General features: G+C 47.2%; 1 protein-coding gene across 1 annotated transcript; it reads left to right on the top strand.

Annotated features, from left to right (window-relative positions):
* The first annotated feature begins 5,767 nt into the window (after window positions 1–5,767).
* Window positions 5,768–16,366, top strand: LOC109761813 (heat shock 70 kDa protein 16). The gene is made up of 9 exons (XM_020320637.4): window positions 5,768–7,147; window positions 7,263–7,475; window positions 13,803–13,895; window positions 13,974–14,042; window positions 14,521–14,721; window positions 14,796–14,942; window positions 15,253–15,381; window positions 15,745–15,875; window positions 15,986–16,366. Exons 1-9 carry the CDS (start codon window positions 5,993–5,995, stop codon window positions 16,044–16,046), a joined length of 2,199 nt encoding a protein of 732 aa, XP_020176226.1. The 5' UTR covers window positions 5,768–5,992; the 3' UTR covers window positions 16,047–16,366.
* Window positions 16,367–19,297: the final 2,931 nt, after the last annotated feature.

Genomic DNA, 19,297 nt, shown 5'->3' with positions numbered 1-19,297 from the left:
ATGAATGATGCGATCAAGTTTTCTACTAAATATGGTGATTTGTCATAAGGTATCTCATTTGGGTAAATCAATCTTCATATCTACATAGTTATTGACAGATCTCAACAAATCATGAAAACTAAAAACGAACATGCATGGTCATTGTAGTAACTTGCTACACTTGACAGCGAGTGATGAAGCTCCAATATCACGATAATAAAACCAATGAAGATTATCTGAACAAAAGAGTACCAATTTCTCTTCCCTTCTTTCTGCTAACACAAATATCAATTCCTTTTGTCTCAAAGCGATGGCCTGGAAAGAGCATGATAACTTTACCGAAAAAGGGTTCCCCGCTTTGTATTACAAAGCAACCAACACCGATCTCATAGCGATTGCTGGGGCGAGTAGCACATCAAGCCCAAAAGAAAAGAGAAAGAACAGAGGAGAAGAAACAAATGCCAACAACGGCAACCCGACAAAGCGCGGATGACCCGTCACCGTTGCGCCCTTCGGATCTGACCCACCACAGACCAATGCTCTAATCCGCCGCGTACCAAGTAGCACCTCCAAGAAGGAATGCAATTCCGACGACGACGCTGCCCAGACGTGTCCTAGGGTTTCCTCCGGCACGCAGAAGGGAGTGGGGGATGGATACCACCGACACCCTCTAGGAAGGAATGTCGACATCCGTGATACGTCCCAAACGTATCTACTTTTCCAAACACTTTTGCTCTAGTTTTGGACTCTAATTTACATCATTTGAATGGAACTAACTCGGTCTGGCATTGTTTTTAGCAGAATTGCCATGGTGTTGTTTTTGTGCAGAAATAAAAGTTTCCGGATGGAGCTGAAAATTTACGAAGAATTATTTCAGAAATAATAAAAAATACTGGTGGAAAGAATTACCAAAGGGGGGCCACCAGGGCGCCACAAGCCCAGGGAGCGTGCCACCCCCCCAGGGCGCGCTTGGCAGGCTTGTGGGCCCTTGGCAACTCCCGCAACCCTATCTCCAACTCCATAAGTACCTATTCGTCTAGAAAAAAAATCAGAGAGAAGGAATCATTGCACTTCACGATACGGAGCCGCCGCCACCTCTTGTTCTTCATCGGGAGGGTTGATCTGGAGTCCGTCCTGGGCTCCGGAGAGGGGGATTCGACACCATCGTCATCATCAACCTTCCTCCATCACCAATTTCATGATGCTCATCGCCGGCAGTGAGTAATTCCTTCGTAGGCTTGCTGGATGGTGATGAGTTGGATGAGATTTATCATGTAATCGAGATAGTTTTGTTAGGGCTTGATCCCTAGTATCCACTATGTTCCGAGATTGATGTTGCTATGACTTTGCTATGCTTAATGCTTGTCACTAGGGTCCGAGTGCCATGATTTCAGATCTGAACCCTTTATGTTTTCACCAATATATTTGTGTTTATACGCACCTATTACATATTATGATCCGCATACTCCAAGGTGACAATAATTGGGATTCTTGGGATTCTTTCCGGTGATTACCGTAGTTTGAGGAGTTCATGTATTCACTATGTGTTAATGCTTTGTTCCGGTTCTCTATTGAAAGGAGGCCTTAATATCCCTTAGTTTCAATATGGACCCCGCTGTCATGGGAGGGTAGGAGATGTCATGCAAGTTCTTATTATAAGCATGTATGACTATATATGAATACATGCCTACATTACTTGATGAATTGGAAGCTAGTTATGTGTCACCCTAGGTTATAACTGTTACGTGATGAATGCCATCCAACATAATTACCCATCACCGATCCAATGCCTACGAGCTTTTCACATATTGATCTTTGCTAAGTTACTATTATTGTTGTTGCTGTCATAATCACTATAAAATTGCTACTATTACTGTTACCTTTACTGTCGCTATTGTCACTACTGCTATCAAATCACTATACTACTGTGCTACTGATCACTCTGCTGCAGATATTTAGTTCTCCAGGCGTGGTTGAATTGACAACTTAACTGCTAATACTTGCAAATATTCTTTGGCTCCCCTTGTGTCGAATCAATAAATTTGGGTTGAATACTCTACCCTCGAAAACTGTTGTGATCCCATATACTTGTGGGTTATCAACCTGCAGGTGTCACCGCATCAGAGCCGGAGGAACTGGCAAGGATTTCTCCTGCACTCCAAACCCCACTGCCCAACCGGGCCGGAGCCACCCAGCCAACTCGACGCCCACCAGCATGCGCCACCGCGGTCTTGGCACCACCCACGCTGCCTCACTGCGATCACCACCACGAGGCCAAGAGGACGGAGAAAGATGCACCAGGCATCGGGAGCAGCAGCACCGCAGCCGCGCGGGAGGGAACCACCTCCACTGCCGTCGTGAGGGAGGCCCGTGCCTCCGGTCGCCGTCCAGACGCGGCAGCAGGGCATACCAAGCCACCCCTGGCTCGGCCAAGCCCAAAACGGACCCATAAAGCCCCACTGGCCACGCTGCAGCAGGTCGGCGTCAGCGCCGCCAGCACCCACTCGCCCATCGCCGCTCCCCGCCGCCGGCCCGCCCAGACCAGATTGGGCCCAAAGGGCCCAAATCTGGGTCGAGCAGGCGCCGCCAGATCGCGCCGCTACGCCACCCCGCCGCCCAGCAAATCGCCCGCGACCACAACGAAGGGCCCCGCTGCTGCCTAGTAGCACCCCACAGCGCCGCACTGCCCCGCGTCAGCGCGACACCGAGAGGAGAAAGGCCAGCGCCGCCCGGGCCAGGCCCGGCGCCGGACGCCAGCGACAGCGGCGTGGAGGAAGGAAAGGGGGGAAGGCTCGGGGAGGAGGCGCCGGTGGCCCGGCCGGTCGCCCGCGGGGGCGACGCGGTCACGAGAGACCGAGGGGGGGGGGGTTGTCATCGAGCATGATAACTTTTACATATATAAGCTCCGAGATCCAAATTATCCATGTAATTAAAAACGACAATCACATGGAAGCAACTAACCAGTAATCATATAAGTAATTCTCTTGACATACTTTCAGTTAAGTGACAGATTTTTCATAGGAAGCCACGAATGGCAAAGAGCACTGCAGAGTAGAGCTTCCCTGCAGATTGATATAATATTACAGATTCCATTTGTAGCTATCAAAAAATTGGTACGTGATCACACATAAGTTAACTATACATATACTTCTGGGCACCCTGCCCTCTATGAACTACACTGATAACCATGAATGAGAAAAGAATAAATGGAATCTGTTGGGGCCTACTAGATTGCATGACCCATGACCATGGTTGATACAGGATAGCTACAAATGACTAAGTATCTCATGATACAACAAATATTATGAGCATCCAGTACAATTATCTTTCAAACCTAAGGTGATTTGTTTCATTTGGAATAAAAACAAATTTCATTTTAGGTTTGTCCATGCCTAATACGGTAATACCTATGGGTTAGATAGACACACATACTGCAACAGGGTTCGTCTTCTAGAATTATTAAAAAAAATCACAACAGTACTTCTTGAATCTGTTTCTTCAGGACTCATGTGTCTGTTTCAACTTTGACATGTTACCTACATCAATACCAGTAAACAGAGCTCAAACACAAGGTTATGTGGCAAGGGCTCCAATCGTGAAGGGGGTAATCTGGGATGCCCTTCCTGAACTTAATTAACCTTCTGATCCACCCATTCTGCACTCTTCAACTGCTAAACAAATAAAATATTGAGAGGCCGATAGATAAGAGACATGAAGAGATCGATCAATGGACTGCACTTGGAAGTACAGATCAAAACTAGCCCGAACAAAACCAAAGGCATCTATCTGAATGAATGGCATCAGAACACTGACAATACTAACATGTGATGGATTGTTGTTTTATCGTTAATCGATGATTATGGCGATTACCGATTAGCAACTCCATCGGATCAGTCAGTCATGTCCCAACAGTGACAGGGCCAGCAAAACTGCCCCGACCTGACTCGACCCGGCCGCACCACCTGCCTGCGCTCCAAAATAGTCCTCGCCCACACCGGTGCGTCTCCGACCGGCTCAGGACGAAAAGCCAATTTTTTGTCATGATTTTTTGTCATAAAAGTAGAACCCACCACATCAATGATGATACGTGTTTTTGTCACAATTATCGCCATAGAAGTGTCATAAGTATGACAGAAAAAGTTTTCGTTCGAGCCATAATGTCACAGATCTGTCTTTTTTTTTTAGTGTATGAACATGCAAGAACTTTAGAAGAGTTGTAAGAGAAAGGAATGCCATAATAACAAACTTAAGGAAAAACAGAGAAGAGCAAGTGTCAAGCAGGACCTCGTATCCCATCTCCAGGAGTAAGATGTCAGTTTGAAATTCCTATGCTTTCCCAAAGGAAGAACCTTAGGGGGGAATAATCTCCGAAGGACATGAATTCCAAAATCATCTAAACATTGGACTTTGCTCCATGGACTCTGATTGAATCTGTTCATCGCCAATTGTATCCCATATTCCCTTGGCGGGCAGCGGAAAGATCCTTTGGTGGGCTGATGCGAGGTACCAGGGAGATGCTAGTTGCGGGTGCCGGTGATGTGCTGCGATATGAGGAAGGTACTAGAATCCAGCCCAAGGCTGGGGAAAAAGTAGGTTGTAGAAGTGCATGCTCTAGCCAATGCAATTAAAAGATTGATATGTGGGAGAGGGCCGGACATTATACTCCAACCTCCCTCCCCTCTTCATGTCTATGCATGCTCTAGCCAATGCAACCAAAAGACCGATCTATGGAAGAGGGCCGGGACATTATACTCCAACACTCACCGTCACGTCTATGCATGCTCTAGCCAATGCAACAAAAGACCAATCTGTGGGAGAGAGCCGAACATTATACTTCAACACTCCCTCTCATGTCTATGCTCCTTGGAGCCATATAACGTCGGAAGCGGAAGCAGGGGCATGCCGCAATTATTTATTGCGTTTACTGGCTTTTTGAAGCCTGAACCTCTTTGTTGTAAGTTTATGCACCTAATCAGTTCACCCATCAGACTGATATGATGGAAGAGGCTAGGCAACATATTTATACGTCAACACTCCCCCATGTGTTGCTCCCTCAGGCCTAAACATGGACTGAAAGTGTGCTACAATTTAATTGCGCCAGCTGAGTCTTGAACTCGAGACCTCTTGGCTCCGCTACCATGTAGAAGTGCATGCTCTAGCCAATGCAAACAAAAGACTGATCTGTAGGAGAGGACCGGACATTATACTCCAACACAGGTGAACAGAGAGAGACAGAAGAGAGCAAATTGTTTTTCTCTATTTCGTTCGACTTGATTTCTTTTTTAAGAATTACTCTCTCCGTCCCACAATATAATATTGTTTTACAAGCGTTATATTATGGGATGGAGGGAGTACAACCATGGCTTATCCCACACACCCACACTTAACTTACACACACGAACACACAAGGCACCATCGTTAATTCTCACATATCCTCACACAATAATGCCAAACGTATAAAGAGTACACGCAACTACATGCTGACTAGGATTCTTTCTTTCTAACTAATCTCTTCCCCTGATTTTCGGGGTGGTGGGCCCCTCCTCCCCTTAATCTCCAATCAAAACTTACCAGTTTGTAAATCCCCGTGACTATGTGTGTATCTAGCATTACTCATCCGCACATGATGGCGCAACCTGAGTCCACGTCTCTACCGCGGTCGTGACATTAGTTTGATTATCCAAAATGATTATGGCGATTACTGATTAGCAACTCCATTGGACCAGTCATGTCCCAGCAGATCAGTGACAGGGCCATCAAAACTGCCCCGACTAGACCCGACCCGACCCGACCGCACCACCTGCTGCTAGCGTGCGCTGCAGACTAGTCGTCGCCCACACCGGCGCCCGCGGCCCGTACCCCTCCGGCGCACCACCCCCACTCCCCACCCCCGCACCCACCCCCCAAAATCCCACTCCCTCCCGAGTCCCGACACCCCCGCCGCGTCGATCGAATCCCGAATCCCAATTCCCGGCCAGCCGCCATCAGCGCCGCCGCCGCCGCCGCCGCCGCGATGAGCGTGGTGGGGCTCGACGTCGGCAACGACACCCTGGTGGCGGCGGCGGCGCGGCAGCGTGGCATCGACGTGCTGCTCAACGCCGAGTCCAAGCGCGAGTCGCCCGCCGCCGTCGCCTTCTCCCACAGCGCGCGCCTGCTGGGCGCCCACGCGTCGGGGGCCGCCTCCTCCCACGCCCCCTTCTCCAGCCCCAAGCGCCTCCTCCTCCTCGCCTCCCGCCCCGTCCCCCGCGACCTCCCGCGCCTCCCCTTCCCCGTCGACGCCGCCGGCGGGGCCCGCGTCCACGTCGACCACCTCGGCCGCCGCATCGCGCTCTCCCCGACCCACATCCTCGCCATGCTCCTCGCCTACCTCCGCCAGCTCGCCGAGGACGACCTCGGGGCCCCCGTCGCCGACTGCGTGATCTCCGTGCCCTGCTACCTCACGCAGGCGCAGCGCCGCGCCTACGCCGACGCCGCGGCCGTCGCGGGGCTCCGCCCGCTCCGCCTCATGCACGACCTCGCCGCCACCGCCCTCGGCTACGGCCTCTACCGCTCCGACCTCGGAGTCGCCGGGGGCCCCACCTTCGTCGCCTTCGTCGACGTCGGCCACTCCGACACCCAGGCCGGGGTCGTCGCCTTCGACCCGTCCGGGATGAAGGTGCTGTCGCACGGCTTCGATGCGGACCTGGGCGGCCGGGACTTCGACGAGGTGCTGTTCGAGCATTTCGCAGAGGAGTTCAGGGACAGGTATAAGATCGATGTCGTGGGTAATGTGAAGGCGAGCATGAGGCTGAGGGCCGCCTGTGAGAAGGCGAAGAAGGTGTTGAGCGCGAATGCCGAGGCGGTCGTCAACATAGAGTGCCTCATGGAGGAGAAGGATGTGAGGGGGATGATCCGGAGGGAAGACTTCGAGAAGCTCTGTGCTGAGCTGCTGGAGAGAGTTGTTGAGCCGTGCAAGAGGGCGATGGCAGATTCAGGTATTGGATTGGATAAGCTGCAGTCTGTGGAGCTCGTTGGGTCAGGGTCTCGGGTACCTGCTATTGCTAGAGTTCTGGCCGGATTCTTTAGAAGGGAGCCTAGTCGCACAATCAATGTCAGTGAGTGCGTGGCTCGTGGTTGCGCGTTGCAGTGTGCAATGCTTAGTCCCACATTCCGTGTTCGGGAGTATGAGGTATGCATGCCTGCTTTTATCTTGTAGTCTCTGATTATATAAGCTCAGTGTGGTACTTGAAGCATGCTGTATTGCTGGCTGTCTAGTGAGAATTGTTGCATTTGGTGTATTTCAGGTGCAAGATGTAATCCCTGCCTCAATAGGATTTTGCACAAATGAAGGCCCAATATCAGCATTGACGAGCAACGCATTGTTCCGGAGAGGCCAGCCCCTTCCTAGTGTTAAGATAATTACTTTGCATAGGAACAGTGGTTTTACTTTGGATGCTTTTTATGTGGATGAGAATGAACTGCCCCCTGGCACCTCAACACAAATCGGTAGTTTTGAGGTATGCACTTAACTCTCTTGACTGATAAAATGTGATCATGTTTTAGCCTTTGATCCAGATGTCTCTTTTGTTTTATTTAGCTCTAAGACTCTGTTATCTCCATGTGCAAAAACAATAGCTTCCAAGACAGTAGTGTTTCATTTCATGGCACCATTGTTTCTGTAGAACTTTTGATGCTTTCACTCCTTGCTTACAAGTTACAACAATCAGAGGATACCTTTCTTCATGTCTTCTGCTGGCTTATCATCTAGAAGCCTTGTTGTGTTCACTTAATTGGTGCTTTTATAATACGTGAGTATTGTTAGATGTGTATAGTCTCTTTTCGGTTTATTCCCATTGTATAAGGGGTTTCCTGCACTTTACCACATATGTATATGTATTGGCCTTTGGCCCTCAGTAAAGCCAGTTGCTCATTATCCAACATGGTATCAGATGCCAGGCTAGTCCGTCTCGCCCGCACGCTGCAACTCCGTGCACTCTGCCTCTAGCCTGCCCGCCGCCGGCTGTCTCCGGCCATCTCCGGCCGTCGCCGGCTGCCTGCTCCCTTCCTCTCCACGTCCAGCTGCTGCCTCCTCTCCTCTCCTCACCGTCTGGACGCCTCCCTCTCCCAGCCACCTCAGCTCCCGTCCCTCGCCGGGTCGCCAGGGCCTGTCCGGTCGCGGCTCCCGGCATCTCCTGCTGCCGCCGGGGCCCGTCCGCCCGCTGCTCCCCTCGATCCAGTTCGGCCGCGGCTCCTCCCGCTCTCCCCAGCCGCTCGTCCGGCTGCCTGCTGCTTTCCCTTCGCCCGTCCAGATTCGATCCGCTCCTCCCCGAGCGCTCCTCTGCTCGCCCTCAAGCGATTTCCTGCTCGCTCGTGTGTGAGCACCTGCTCGATCTAGATCCAGTTCGGGTCTACCTGCGTTGACTAAAAAAAAAAAAAGAGAGGGAAGCAAGCAACTGCAGCAGAGAGACTTCCTTATGTCCTCTTCGGGCTATGTTGCCGTCCCTCGGTGCTCGGTGATCTTCGATAGCACCAACTATGCTGAGTTTGTGGGCTTCATGCGCATCCATATGCGTGGACTCCTTTTGTGGGGTGTTCTCTCTGGCGAGGTCCCTTGTCCGCCATGCCCTGTTGCGCCAGTGGCCCCAATCCCATCAGTGCCGCCGGTCCTTGCTGCTGATGCTTCTCAGGCTGACCGGGATGCCGCCAAGGCTCTCGATGATGCTGCGGTTGACGCTTATGATCAGCAGGTATCTGCATATTCTGATGCTCTTTCTGTCTACCGGGATGATCTGTCTGCTTACACTCAGTGGTGCAATGATGATGCTCGGGCTGCTGCTGTTCTCACTGCGAGTGTCCTTCCTCAGTTTGCTTCGGAGTTTATGGGCCTCGGCACTGTTGCAGCAATGTGGTCCTATCTTTGTCAGCGCTATCAGCCCTCTGGCGAGCGATGCTCTATACCTCTCTGTGGTGCGTCAGGAGCATGCTCTTCAGCAGGGTGACTCGTCTGTTGATGAGTTCTATTCACAGTGCTCTGCCATCTGGCGTCAGCTTGACTCACTGAGGACAGTTGTTTGTGGCACTTGCCGTTGCTGTCAGACTACGCGGTCTGACTTGGAGTTTCAGAGGGTTCATGAGTTCTTATCTCGTCTCCGCTTCGAGTTTGAGCCCCGATGGGCTCACTTACTTGCTCGTGGTCGTGTTCCTATCTCGGAGGTACTTGCTGAGCTTCGTGCTGAGGAGACCCGTCTTCGCTCTGCTGGGTTACTTGTGGTTCCTTCAGTGTTGGCCATCCGGGCTCCTGTGTCATCTGCTCGCCTCACTGCTCCACCACTTTTGCCCACTCCTTCAGGGGGGTGAGCCGTCCTCTTTATGCTGAGAAGAGTACGTCGCGCCGTGACACTTTCTGTGGTTACTGCTCCCGGTCAGGTCACCCAGAGTCTGATTGTCGCTAGAAGAAGCGAGACCAGAGACGCTCCCCTTCCAGTGGCCCTCCTGCGTCTTCCTCGACTCAGTCACTCACTGACCAGGACATTGTACGCCTCAAGCGTCTACTTGCCTCCTCTGGCTCCTCGTCGACTGGTTCAGCTGCTGCTATGATTGCATCCCCTTCTATATCACCGCAGGCCTCTACACAGTCAGGTACATCCTCGTGGGTTCTAGATTCTGGAGCCTCCTTTCATATGTCTCCTAATTCTTCTGTGCTGTCTTCTCTCCGACCTCTTGATTCATTTGTTAATGTTCTTACCGCCGATGGCACACCTCTTCCTGTTGCTAGTCGTGGTCTTCTTTCCACTCCATCCTTTTCTGTTCCTAGTGTTTCCCATGTTCCTCGCCTTACCATGAATCTTTTTTCTGCCGCCCAACTCACTGATTCTGGTTGTCATGTCATTCTTGATACCGACTCTTGCTCCATTCAGGATCGTCGCACCAAGGCTTTGGTTGGTGCTGGCCCCCGGCGCCGTGAGTCAGAGGGCCTTTGGGATGTTGACTGGCTTTGTGTTCCTTCCGCTGCCACCACTTCTGCCAACTCCCATGCTCTTGCTGCCTCTTCGTCTGCGTCATTCCAGCAGTGGCATCATCGTCTTGGTCACATCTGTGGCTCTCGCTTGTCTTCGTTAGTTCGTCAGGGCCTCTTAGGGTCTGTATCTGGAGATGTCTCCTTACATTGTAATGGTTGCAGACTTGGCAAACAGACTCAGTTACCTTATCCTACTAGTGAGTCTGTATCTCAGCGTCCTTTTGACTTAGTTCATTCTGATGTCTGGGGTCCTGCTCCCTTTGATTCGAAAGGTGGTCATCGCTACTATGTTTTGTTTATTGATGATTTCTCTCGCTACACTTGGCTCTACTTCATGAAATCTCGTAGCGAGGTTCTCTCTATATACAAACGATTTGCTGCCATGGTTCGTACCCAGTTTTCCACGCCCATTCGTACTTTTCGTGCTGACTCTGCTGGAGAGTATATCTCTCAGCTGTTGCGTGGTTTTCTCGCGGAACAGGGTACTCTTGCCCAGTTTTCATGTCCTGGTGCTCATGCTCAGAATGGCGTTGCCGAACGTAAGCATCGTCATTTGCTTGAGACGGCTCGTGCGCTCATGATTGCTGCTTCCCTTCCATCCTATTTTTGGGCTGAGGCTGTTTCTGCATCCACCTATCTCATCAACATTCAGCCATCGACTGCTTTGCAGGGTGGTATTCCTCTGGAGTGTCTCACTGGTCGCTCTCCTGACTACTCCGCTCTCCGTATGTTTGGATGTGTGTGCTATGTTCTTCTTGCCCCCCGAGAACGCACCAAACTGACTGCTCAGTCGGTTGAGTGTGTTTTCCTTGGTTACAGTGATGAGCACAAGGGCTATCGATGTTGGGATCCTATGGGTCGTTGCTTGCGCATCTCGCGTGATGTAACGAGTCTCGTTCCTACTACCCACGTCCTTCTTCCTCGTGTTTCTCTGTGGACGATCTCTCTTTCCTTCTCCTTCCCGATACACCCTGCTACGTGCCTCCTGTGTCATCTTTTTCTCCGGCACCTCTCATTTCTTCTCCTTCACCACCGATCCCATCTTCTCCATCCTCCTCCTCCTCCACCTCTCCACCATCATCTCCAGTCCGTCGCCCTCTCTCACCGTTCCCTCTCCACTATACTCGTCGCCCTCGTCCTGAGGATGTCTCCCCTGACGCGCCTTCCACCTCTGGTGCACCTCTCCTCACGCCTCCCCCGGTTCACAACCTCCGGGCTCGGCCTCGCCCCCCGCCTGATCGCTACTCTCCTGCTCGGTATGGTCTCTCTGTTATTGCTGAGCCCACTTCCTATCAGACTGCCATGACTCAACCTGAATGGCAGCTTGTGATGGCAGAAGAGCTTGCTGCCCTTGAGCGCTCTGGTACATGGGAGCTGGTTTCCCTAACATCCGGTGTTCGCCCCATCACCTGCAAGTGGGTCTACAAGATTAAGACACGCTCCGATGGTTCTCTTGAGCGCTATAAAGCTCGTCTTGTGGCCCGTGGTTTCCAGCAGGAGCAGGGACGCGATTATGATGAGACATTCGCTCCTGTGGCTCATATGACCACTGTCCGCACTCTCCTTGCTGTGGCTTCTGTTCGTCAGTGGTCTATCTCTCAACTTGATGTCCAGAACGCCTTTCTCAATGGCGAGTTGCGTGAGGAGGTTTACATGCAGCCACCACCGGGGTACTATGCTCCTGACGGTATGGTCTGTCGACTTCGCCGCTCCCTCTATGGTCTTAAACAGGCCCCTCGCGCCTGGTTTGAGCGCTTCGCTTCTGTGGTGACTGCCGCTGGTTTCTTGCCCAGTGATCATGATCCCGCGTTGTTTGTTCACACGTCTCCTCGTGGTCGGACTCTTCTCCTTCTTTATGTTGATGACATGATCATCACTGGTGATGACTCTGACTACATTGCCTTTGTTAAGGCCCGCCTTCACGACCAGTTCCTCATGACTGATCTTGGTCCTCTTCGCTATTTTCTTGGGATTGAGATCTCCTCGACCCCTGATGGCTTCTACATCTCTCAAGAGAAATATATTCAGGATCTTCTCGCTCGGGCTGCTCTCAGTGATGACCGCACCGTTGTGACTCCTATGGAGCTCAACGTTCAGCTTCGTGTCTCTGATGGTGACCCTCTTCCTAATCCCACTCGATATTGTCACCTCGTTGGTAGCCTTGTCTATCTTGCTGTTACGCGTCCTGACATCTCCTATCCTGTTCACATCCTGAGTCAGTTTGTTTCAGCCCCCACCTCTGTCCACTATAGTCACCTCCTCCGTGTTCTACGATATCTTCGTGGCACGATCTCTCAGCGCCTTTTCTTTCCCCGCTCCAGTTCTCTTGAGCTCCAGGCTTACTCTGATGCTACCTGGGCTAGTGATCCCTCTGATCGACGCTCGCTGTCTGCTTATTGTGTCTTTCTTGGTGGCTCTCTTATTGCTTGGAAAACAAAGAAACAGACTGCAGTTTCTCGCTCGAGTACAGAGGCTGAGTTGCGAGCCATGGCTATGCTGACGGCTGAGGTGATCTGGTTACGGTGGTTACTTGAGGATTTTGGTGTGTCTGCTGCTACCTCGACTCCCTTACTGTCAGACAGTACTGGTGCTATCAGTATTGCGCGTGACCCGGTGAAGCATGAGCTCACTAAGCACATCGGTGTGGATGCCCACTTCGTGTGTGCTGCTGTGCAGGATCAGACTCTCGCTCTTCACTATGTGCCCTCTGAGTTACAGTTGGCTGACTTCTTCACAAAGGCACATACTCGAGCGCAGCATGCCTTTTTCCTCTCCAAACTCAGTGTTGTTGATCCACCATGAGTTTGAGGGGGGGTGTTAGATGTGTATAGTCTCTTTTCGGTTTATTCCCATTGTATAAGGGGTTTCCTGCACTTTACCACACATGTATATGTATTGGCCTTTGGCCCTCAGTAAAGCCAGTTGCTCATTATCCAACAAGTATAAGGGTGGGAGTCAACTTGTAGTATCTCTTATTTGGAAGTGCATATCTTCAATGTAGTATGCCTAGTAAGTGTGAACCATTGTAAACATTAGTGCAAGAACAAGACAATTGGAACTGTAAGATTTATATTATAGATCACGAAATGATTCTCTTCAGAAACTACCTTGCAACTTCATTCTCTAAAGAGATTGCAACACATATTTTCAACAAAGAAGTATTGTTATATTCAGTTCTAATAGTTGTCAACAGTTTTCCTGTCATCATTGAAGTCATCATATTCACAATGCTCTCTTAAGTTGGCCATGAAACACTAACATGCTGTCTTAACAAATCATAAAATTTCGTCTCCTAAGAGCTCATGTGGTGCCTTTATTGTTACTGGAAAGTATCAAGTTGTTTAGTTTCTGATCAAGTGATCATCATTTTGAAAACATTTTAGATAACTTTTGTATTCCTAGCTCTAGTTGACCTTAGTGCACTGAAAGATCAGTGTTTTGCTCTCTCGCATTTTATTCACTTATCCCTTAAACTTTGGGATCCACAGTTTGAATCCTTAACTTCGGATGGACTGGTGGTAGCTCCATACATATTAGGTCATGGTTCAGTACAAAGGTCATGGTTCAGTACAAAGGTTTTTTTGGGGTGGGTGGGTTGGGGATTTTAGGGGCTGGGGGAGGAGGATGTAACATGCACATTTACCTACCGCGCTGACGTCATAATTTGTTTGTCGAACCTCTTCCAAAAGCTATGACACATGTATGCCAGTTGAATCGTGGCACAAGAAATATGCGCACATGCATTGAACGAAGTTACGCTTACTGTTCAATGTTGATGTTTTCCATGATTAGTTCTAATTATTCTAGTGTTATTTGCTTATTGCAGATTGGACCTTTCCAAGCACATAGTGAAAAATCTAAAGTGAAAGTGAAAATCCGGTTAAATCTCCATGGACTTATTTCAGTGGAATCAGCTGTTGTAAGTGTCAACTAGTCATTACCAGATTTTAGTTATAAGTTGTTTGATATTGTTTTTCTAACCTTTAAACTGCCTCAGTTGATTGACGAAGATCAAAGGGATGCAAATTCTGCTGACTCTATGGAACTCGATTCCAATGATAACATGGTAAGGAATTATGCCAGCCCTCCCTGATCCTAGATCTATGCTACATGTGTTCCTCTAACTAAATTGCAGTATGATGACCAAAGGCATGCAAATTCAGCCGATTTTCGCAAATATTGTAGTAGCATGAGTTCCTGTATGAGTATAATTAGTAGCTGGCGTTGAAGTTGGTACTAAAAGTGCTGCACTAACTTGCAAGTATACTCCATTTGTGGGTAATATATGCAAATCTACTGGCATATATATGATACTTTAACTATTTAAGGTGCTAAATTCTGTGATAATCTTGTTAATCCTTAGCTGGTTGGGAGAAGGTACCGTAAGATTATTTATACCTTGTATGTTGAGTATTTGAAATGGGGGAGGGAACGCCCTGCCAGATGCATAAAATGTTAAAAGTCGAGAAATGAACGGCCAATGCAACTGTCATCTTTCAGTTATTGCCCAACTAACTAGGTGTGACAACTGTTATTATGTGCAGGATCACAAGTCGAGAAATGAACGGCCAATGCACCGGCAGGATTTGCAAATTGTTGAGTGTATTTATGGTGTAATGAGCAAGCAGGAATTGCTGGAAGCTCAAGAGCAAGAACAACAACTGGCCTATCAGGATAAACTTGTCGAGCGAACGAAAGAGAGGAAGAACGCATTGGAATCCTACGTGTACGACACCCGTAATAAGGTGGCAGTCTGAGAGTGTTTTCCCAATTCCTTTCCCAACCTAAAAGTTCTGTTCTCTGATAAATTGTTTTCTAGCTTTCTGAGAGGTATCGGGGCTTTGCTACTGATTCTGAAAGGGAAGAAATATCAGTTAATCTACAGCAGACAGAAGATTGGCTTTATGAAGAAGGTGATGATGAGACTGAAGCAGTTTACACTAGTAAACTCGAGGAGCTAAAAAAGGTACAAATGGTACCTTTTGATGTTTTTTTATCTGCATCCGTGGCCCCTTATACACCTTATACATATTTTCTGATATATGTTTGTCAATGTATTTTATCCTTGGCATTATAGTATTTTATGATTTATCACTTCACCTTTGGGCTTAACTGACATTCAAATTGTATAGTTTTTATACCTGTTCTTTGTTGTCCATCGTATCCTATCGCACATTCCATGTTAATGCACAGATGATTCCAATGCGTTCTTCCTATTTTTGGACCATGCACCTCTTTGTTGGACTATTTTCTTATGTTTCTCTTTATATTTAAAGCTTGTAGATCCCATTGAATATCGTTGTAAAGATGAGGAAGCCAGAGCTGAAGCTACAAGGGAGCTTCTGAAGCGCATTGTTGACCATAGAATGGCTGCCAAGTCATTATCTGCGCCTGAACGAGATGCTGTAAGTTATTTAACCATTTTTTTGTGTGCCCTTATTAACACTTGAATCATTGCATATCTATGTGTGGTCTGCTAGTTTGTACTAACTCAACACGCTGGTAAGTTGATCTAAGTTGTAAAGTGAAACTGTTCATATTCCTTGCAATATGTGTTAATTATAGTACTTCCTTGAATTACTGTAATCAAATGCCAAAAGAGAAAAGGATGAAGCTTTTGAAATAAACCTAGGTTACTTAATAATGAACACACAAAGTGTTGACAGTAGTTCGGTTTAACTTAGTATTTCTGTCTGCATACTGCATAGTATCATGCTATATAGAATTCTGTTGCTACTTGCACTTCTGATGACCGGTTTATCTTTCAGATTGACAATGAGTGCACTAAAGTTGAGCTGTGGCTGAGGGAGAGCTCGCAACTACAAGAGTCCTTGCCCAAGAATGTTGACCCTGTAGTTTGGTCTCATGAAATCAAGAAAAAGGAAGAGGAGCTGGACATGTATTTGACCTTTCTTCCTTGAATCCAAAATTAGACATTTTGTGCTACTTTGAAAAACTGTTTGGTTCTCCATTCCACAATATCTTAGATTTGGCTGGTTCCATTTGCAGGTCATGTAGCAAAATAGTAACTAGCAAGGCACGGGGGCATGACAACGATGATGGATGCTAGCGGGTTCAGATCAAATGCATAAATCAGATAGATATATTAGACCTTGCTGAGGATTCCCTGCAGAATGGCCATGGCCAAGTTTGATATTTTGTAGAGATATACGGGCGTACGAATTTCTTCTAACCTTGCCATACGACCAACTCTGTACCACACTGCCCGCCATTGGGTGCCTGCATCTCAGTACACTGACGTGCAGTTTTCACTAGCCATGATTGTTGATACATGTGAATTCTTTTTCTTCTCAATCAGATAAAGGTTATTGTCTGCTTTAGTTTGATGTGAACGAAAAAGCTGAGAAATGGAAGCAAATTTGTGTGCAATGTATCTACTTACCAAGGAGCGCATAGTTATAGCTTGCTGGATTCATGTATGGGAGATATGATCAATGACCATAGATCTTCATGATTGAATGTTTTGTTGCCACTAGAGGGCCTTTTGTCCCGGTTCTAGAGGTCCCCCCTTTAGTCCCGGTTGGTAACACCAACCGGTTCTAAAGGATTTTTTTTTTAATTTTTTTGAATTTTTATTTTTGAAATATTTTCTTGATTTTCAAATTTCTGACCTCTAATCTCTAATCACCCCTCATCATTCCAAATCATCTAACTTCCCGGATGGTCACCCATCCTGCCACTTCCCCAGCCTGAGCACGCTTAACTTCTGAGTTTTATTCTTCCTCGTTTTCAAGTCTACACTTGTTGTTTTCCTGACAATAGTAAGATGTCAATCCTATTAACCCTCAGGAGTTTAGCTTGAGCATGAAGTCACACATTTCATTGTTTGAGTTTGAAACTATTGTTCTAAAAAACAATAATTATTTAGTAACACTAATATTTCTTGAATAAGTAGTTTGACCATTGTTTGACAACAGTTTGACCAGATTTGACCAAAATTCAAAAAAACTGAAATAATTATTTAGTTACACTAATATTCTTGAATAATTATTTAGTAACACTAATACTTCTTGAATAAGTAGTTTGACCATAGTTTGACCAGATTTAACGAAAATTTTAAAAAAAATTGAAATTTGAGCATAACTTTTTTTCCTTTTGGAATTTGAGGATTCTAAAAATTTGCAAACAGGCCGTAGGCTGTCAAAATCGGATGCGGATTTTCGTGCTGAATATTGGTGCCACGAACCGGTACTAATGCCTCAACCCCATTAGTACCAGTTCGTGGCATGAACCGGTACTAAAGAACCTTTAGTACCGGTTCGTGCCACGAACCGGTACTAATGGGCATCGCACCCTTTAGTCCCGGTTCGTGGCACCAACCGGGACTAAAGGTCCCATTTGAACCGGGAGTAATGCCTGTATGGTGCCCTAGCCGCTCGAACCGGGACTAATGCTCACATTAGTCCCGGTTTGTAATGCAACCGGGATTAATGCTCTTTTCTGGCTAAACCAAAGCCCCTGTTTTCTACTAGTGTGCAGTGAGATTTTACTTTTGAATGAGTTGATTTTATTGTGGTTTCACTCTCTCAGTATTAAATTTGCACGTTTGTTTAATGTTGGATGAGAAGCAATTCTTTGAGTATATCATGACATTTTTGTATTTTTTTGTGTGCTTACTATCATATTGCGCTATTTTTGTGGGAAAGTGCACAAGTTCTAACTTGGATAAATGTAAAGGGGATGCACACGTTAGAACTTAAATGAAAAGGGAGTGCACAAGTTCTAATTTGTGGCAGATGGCAGTGAAGATAAAAAGGAGAAACCATAAACATCACGAATAAAATCGAAAAAATTGACTTGGTTGGAAATATGGGGTTTTATTGCCGCCATGCCTTCGAATCCCGGACATAGAGAGGGTGCTTTCTTTATAAAAAAAGGTATATGAGGAGAGGGTGCTTTCTTTATAAAAAAGGTATATGATATGTCATTCGGCACCTTAGTTTGAGGAGTTGTACTTAAAAAGATTGTGACGCATAAATAGGTCATATAAATTTCATATAGTGTTGCATCTTTTTTTTACTATTTGGACAATTATTATGAACTGATGACAAAAGACTTTCTATTCATATGTATTGCCGTCATTAAGATTGAATGGAAGCATATTTAGGTCAAGCGCATGCATCTGCCCCCAAAAAGACAACCATTTAGGGAGTTATAGCTAGAGAAAGAAGTGTGGAGTTTTGAGCGAGAGAAAACTTGCGGGGGAGAGAAACCGTGAGGGAGAGACTCTTCGGAGAGAACATATTTGTTTGATAAACTGAAGAGAGAAACTGTGTTGCAAACTCTATCTTTTATCTTTTCTTCTCGTCGGTGAGAGAGAGAGAGAGAGAGAGAGAGAGAGAGAGAGTGAGTTTGGAAAGACCGAAAGAGAGAGAGAGAGCTTGTGATAGAGACTGAGCATGCACAAACGACCTAAGTGAAGTTGACGGCAGCTTTACGACGTGTGTGCATGGGTTGGATTGTGGGGCCGTGCATGCCGCGTCCGTCCGACATCCTTCTCGCGCAAGCAGGAGGATCTCCATTTTCGGCAGGCATGCCACTGCTAAGCTAGCTCTCCTCTCCTCTTTGCCCAATGCTCCTTTTGCCATGGCCTAGGGCCCGTCTTAAATAAGGGCACAATGTATATATAATTAAATAAATTGCAAAAAATGATTTATAGAACATAAAATTAACATGGGTAGGGGGCATATGCCCCCCTCCCCCCCCTCGGCGCACCACGCTGTATCTATTCAATAGTTATTTATAGTTGAGTACATTATAATCATTATGTGAATCATATAATCACATATAAATGGTGTATTGAGACTTTATTTTCCAACTAAAACTATGTTTTTATGTTAACGCTTTTATATGTTTCATTATACATTTTACTTCAAAATTCTCATTTTTTAATGTTTGGAATTTCTTTGTAGTCCCAAATTATTTAAAGTAGAAAAAAACGTAAACGGAAAAGAAAATAAATGAAATTTAATAAACAGGCCGTCCGGACATGGGCCGGCCCAAACGGGTGCGCTTCATCTTCTCCCAGCGCGCAAAGCACGGTATAGGAGGTCCCTAGTCCCTACTGCATGGGTCTGCCCAGGCGGGGATTCCCCTGTGTGAAACGCTTTTTTATCACTGATAGGTGACATTGTTGGGTAATATTTTGCAAATTTGGGGCAATTTCCGTGAATATACCACTTCTTATGGAAGAACATAATCTTTTTATTTTTTGACAGAGAATATATACTGCTATCTACATTGTAGTTTATAGAGTGCTCTACATATATACAAGTATGTACTATTTGTGCGCCACAAATA

Source organism: Aegilops tauschii, chromosome 7, assembly GCF_002575655.3.
Source record: "Aegilops tauschii subsp. strangulata cultivar AL8/78 chromosome 7, Aet v6.0, whole genome shotgun sequence".
NCBI classification, from domain to species: domain Eukaryota; kingdom Viridiplantae; phylum Streptophyta; class Magnoliopsida; order Poales; family Poaceae; genus Aegilops; species Aegilops tauschii.
The sequence above is the reverse complement of the archived record's forward strand: the minus strand, read 5'-3'. Positions and strand labels throughout refer to the sequence as shown.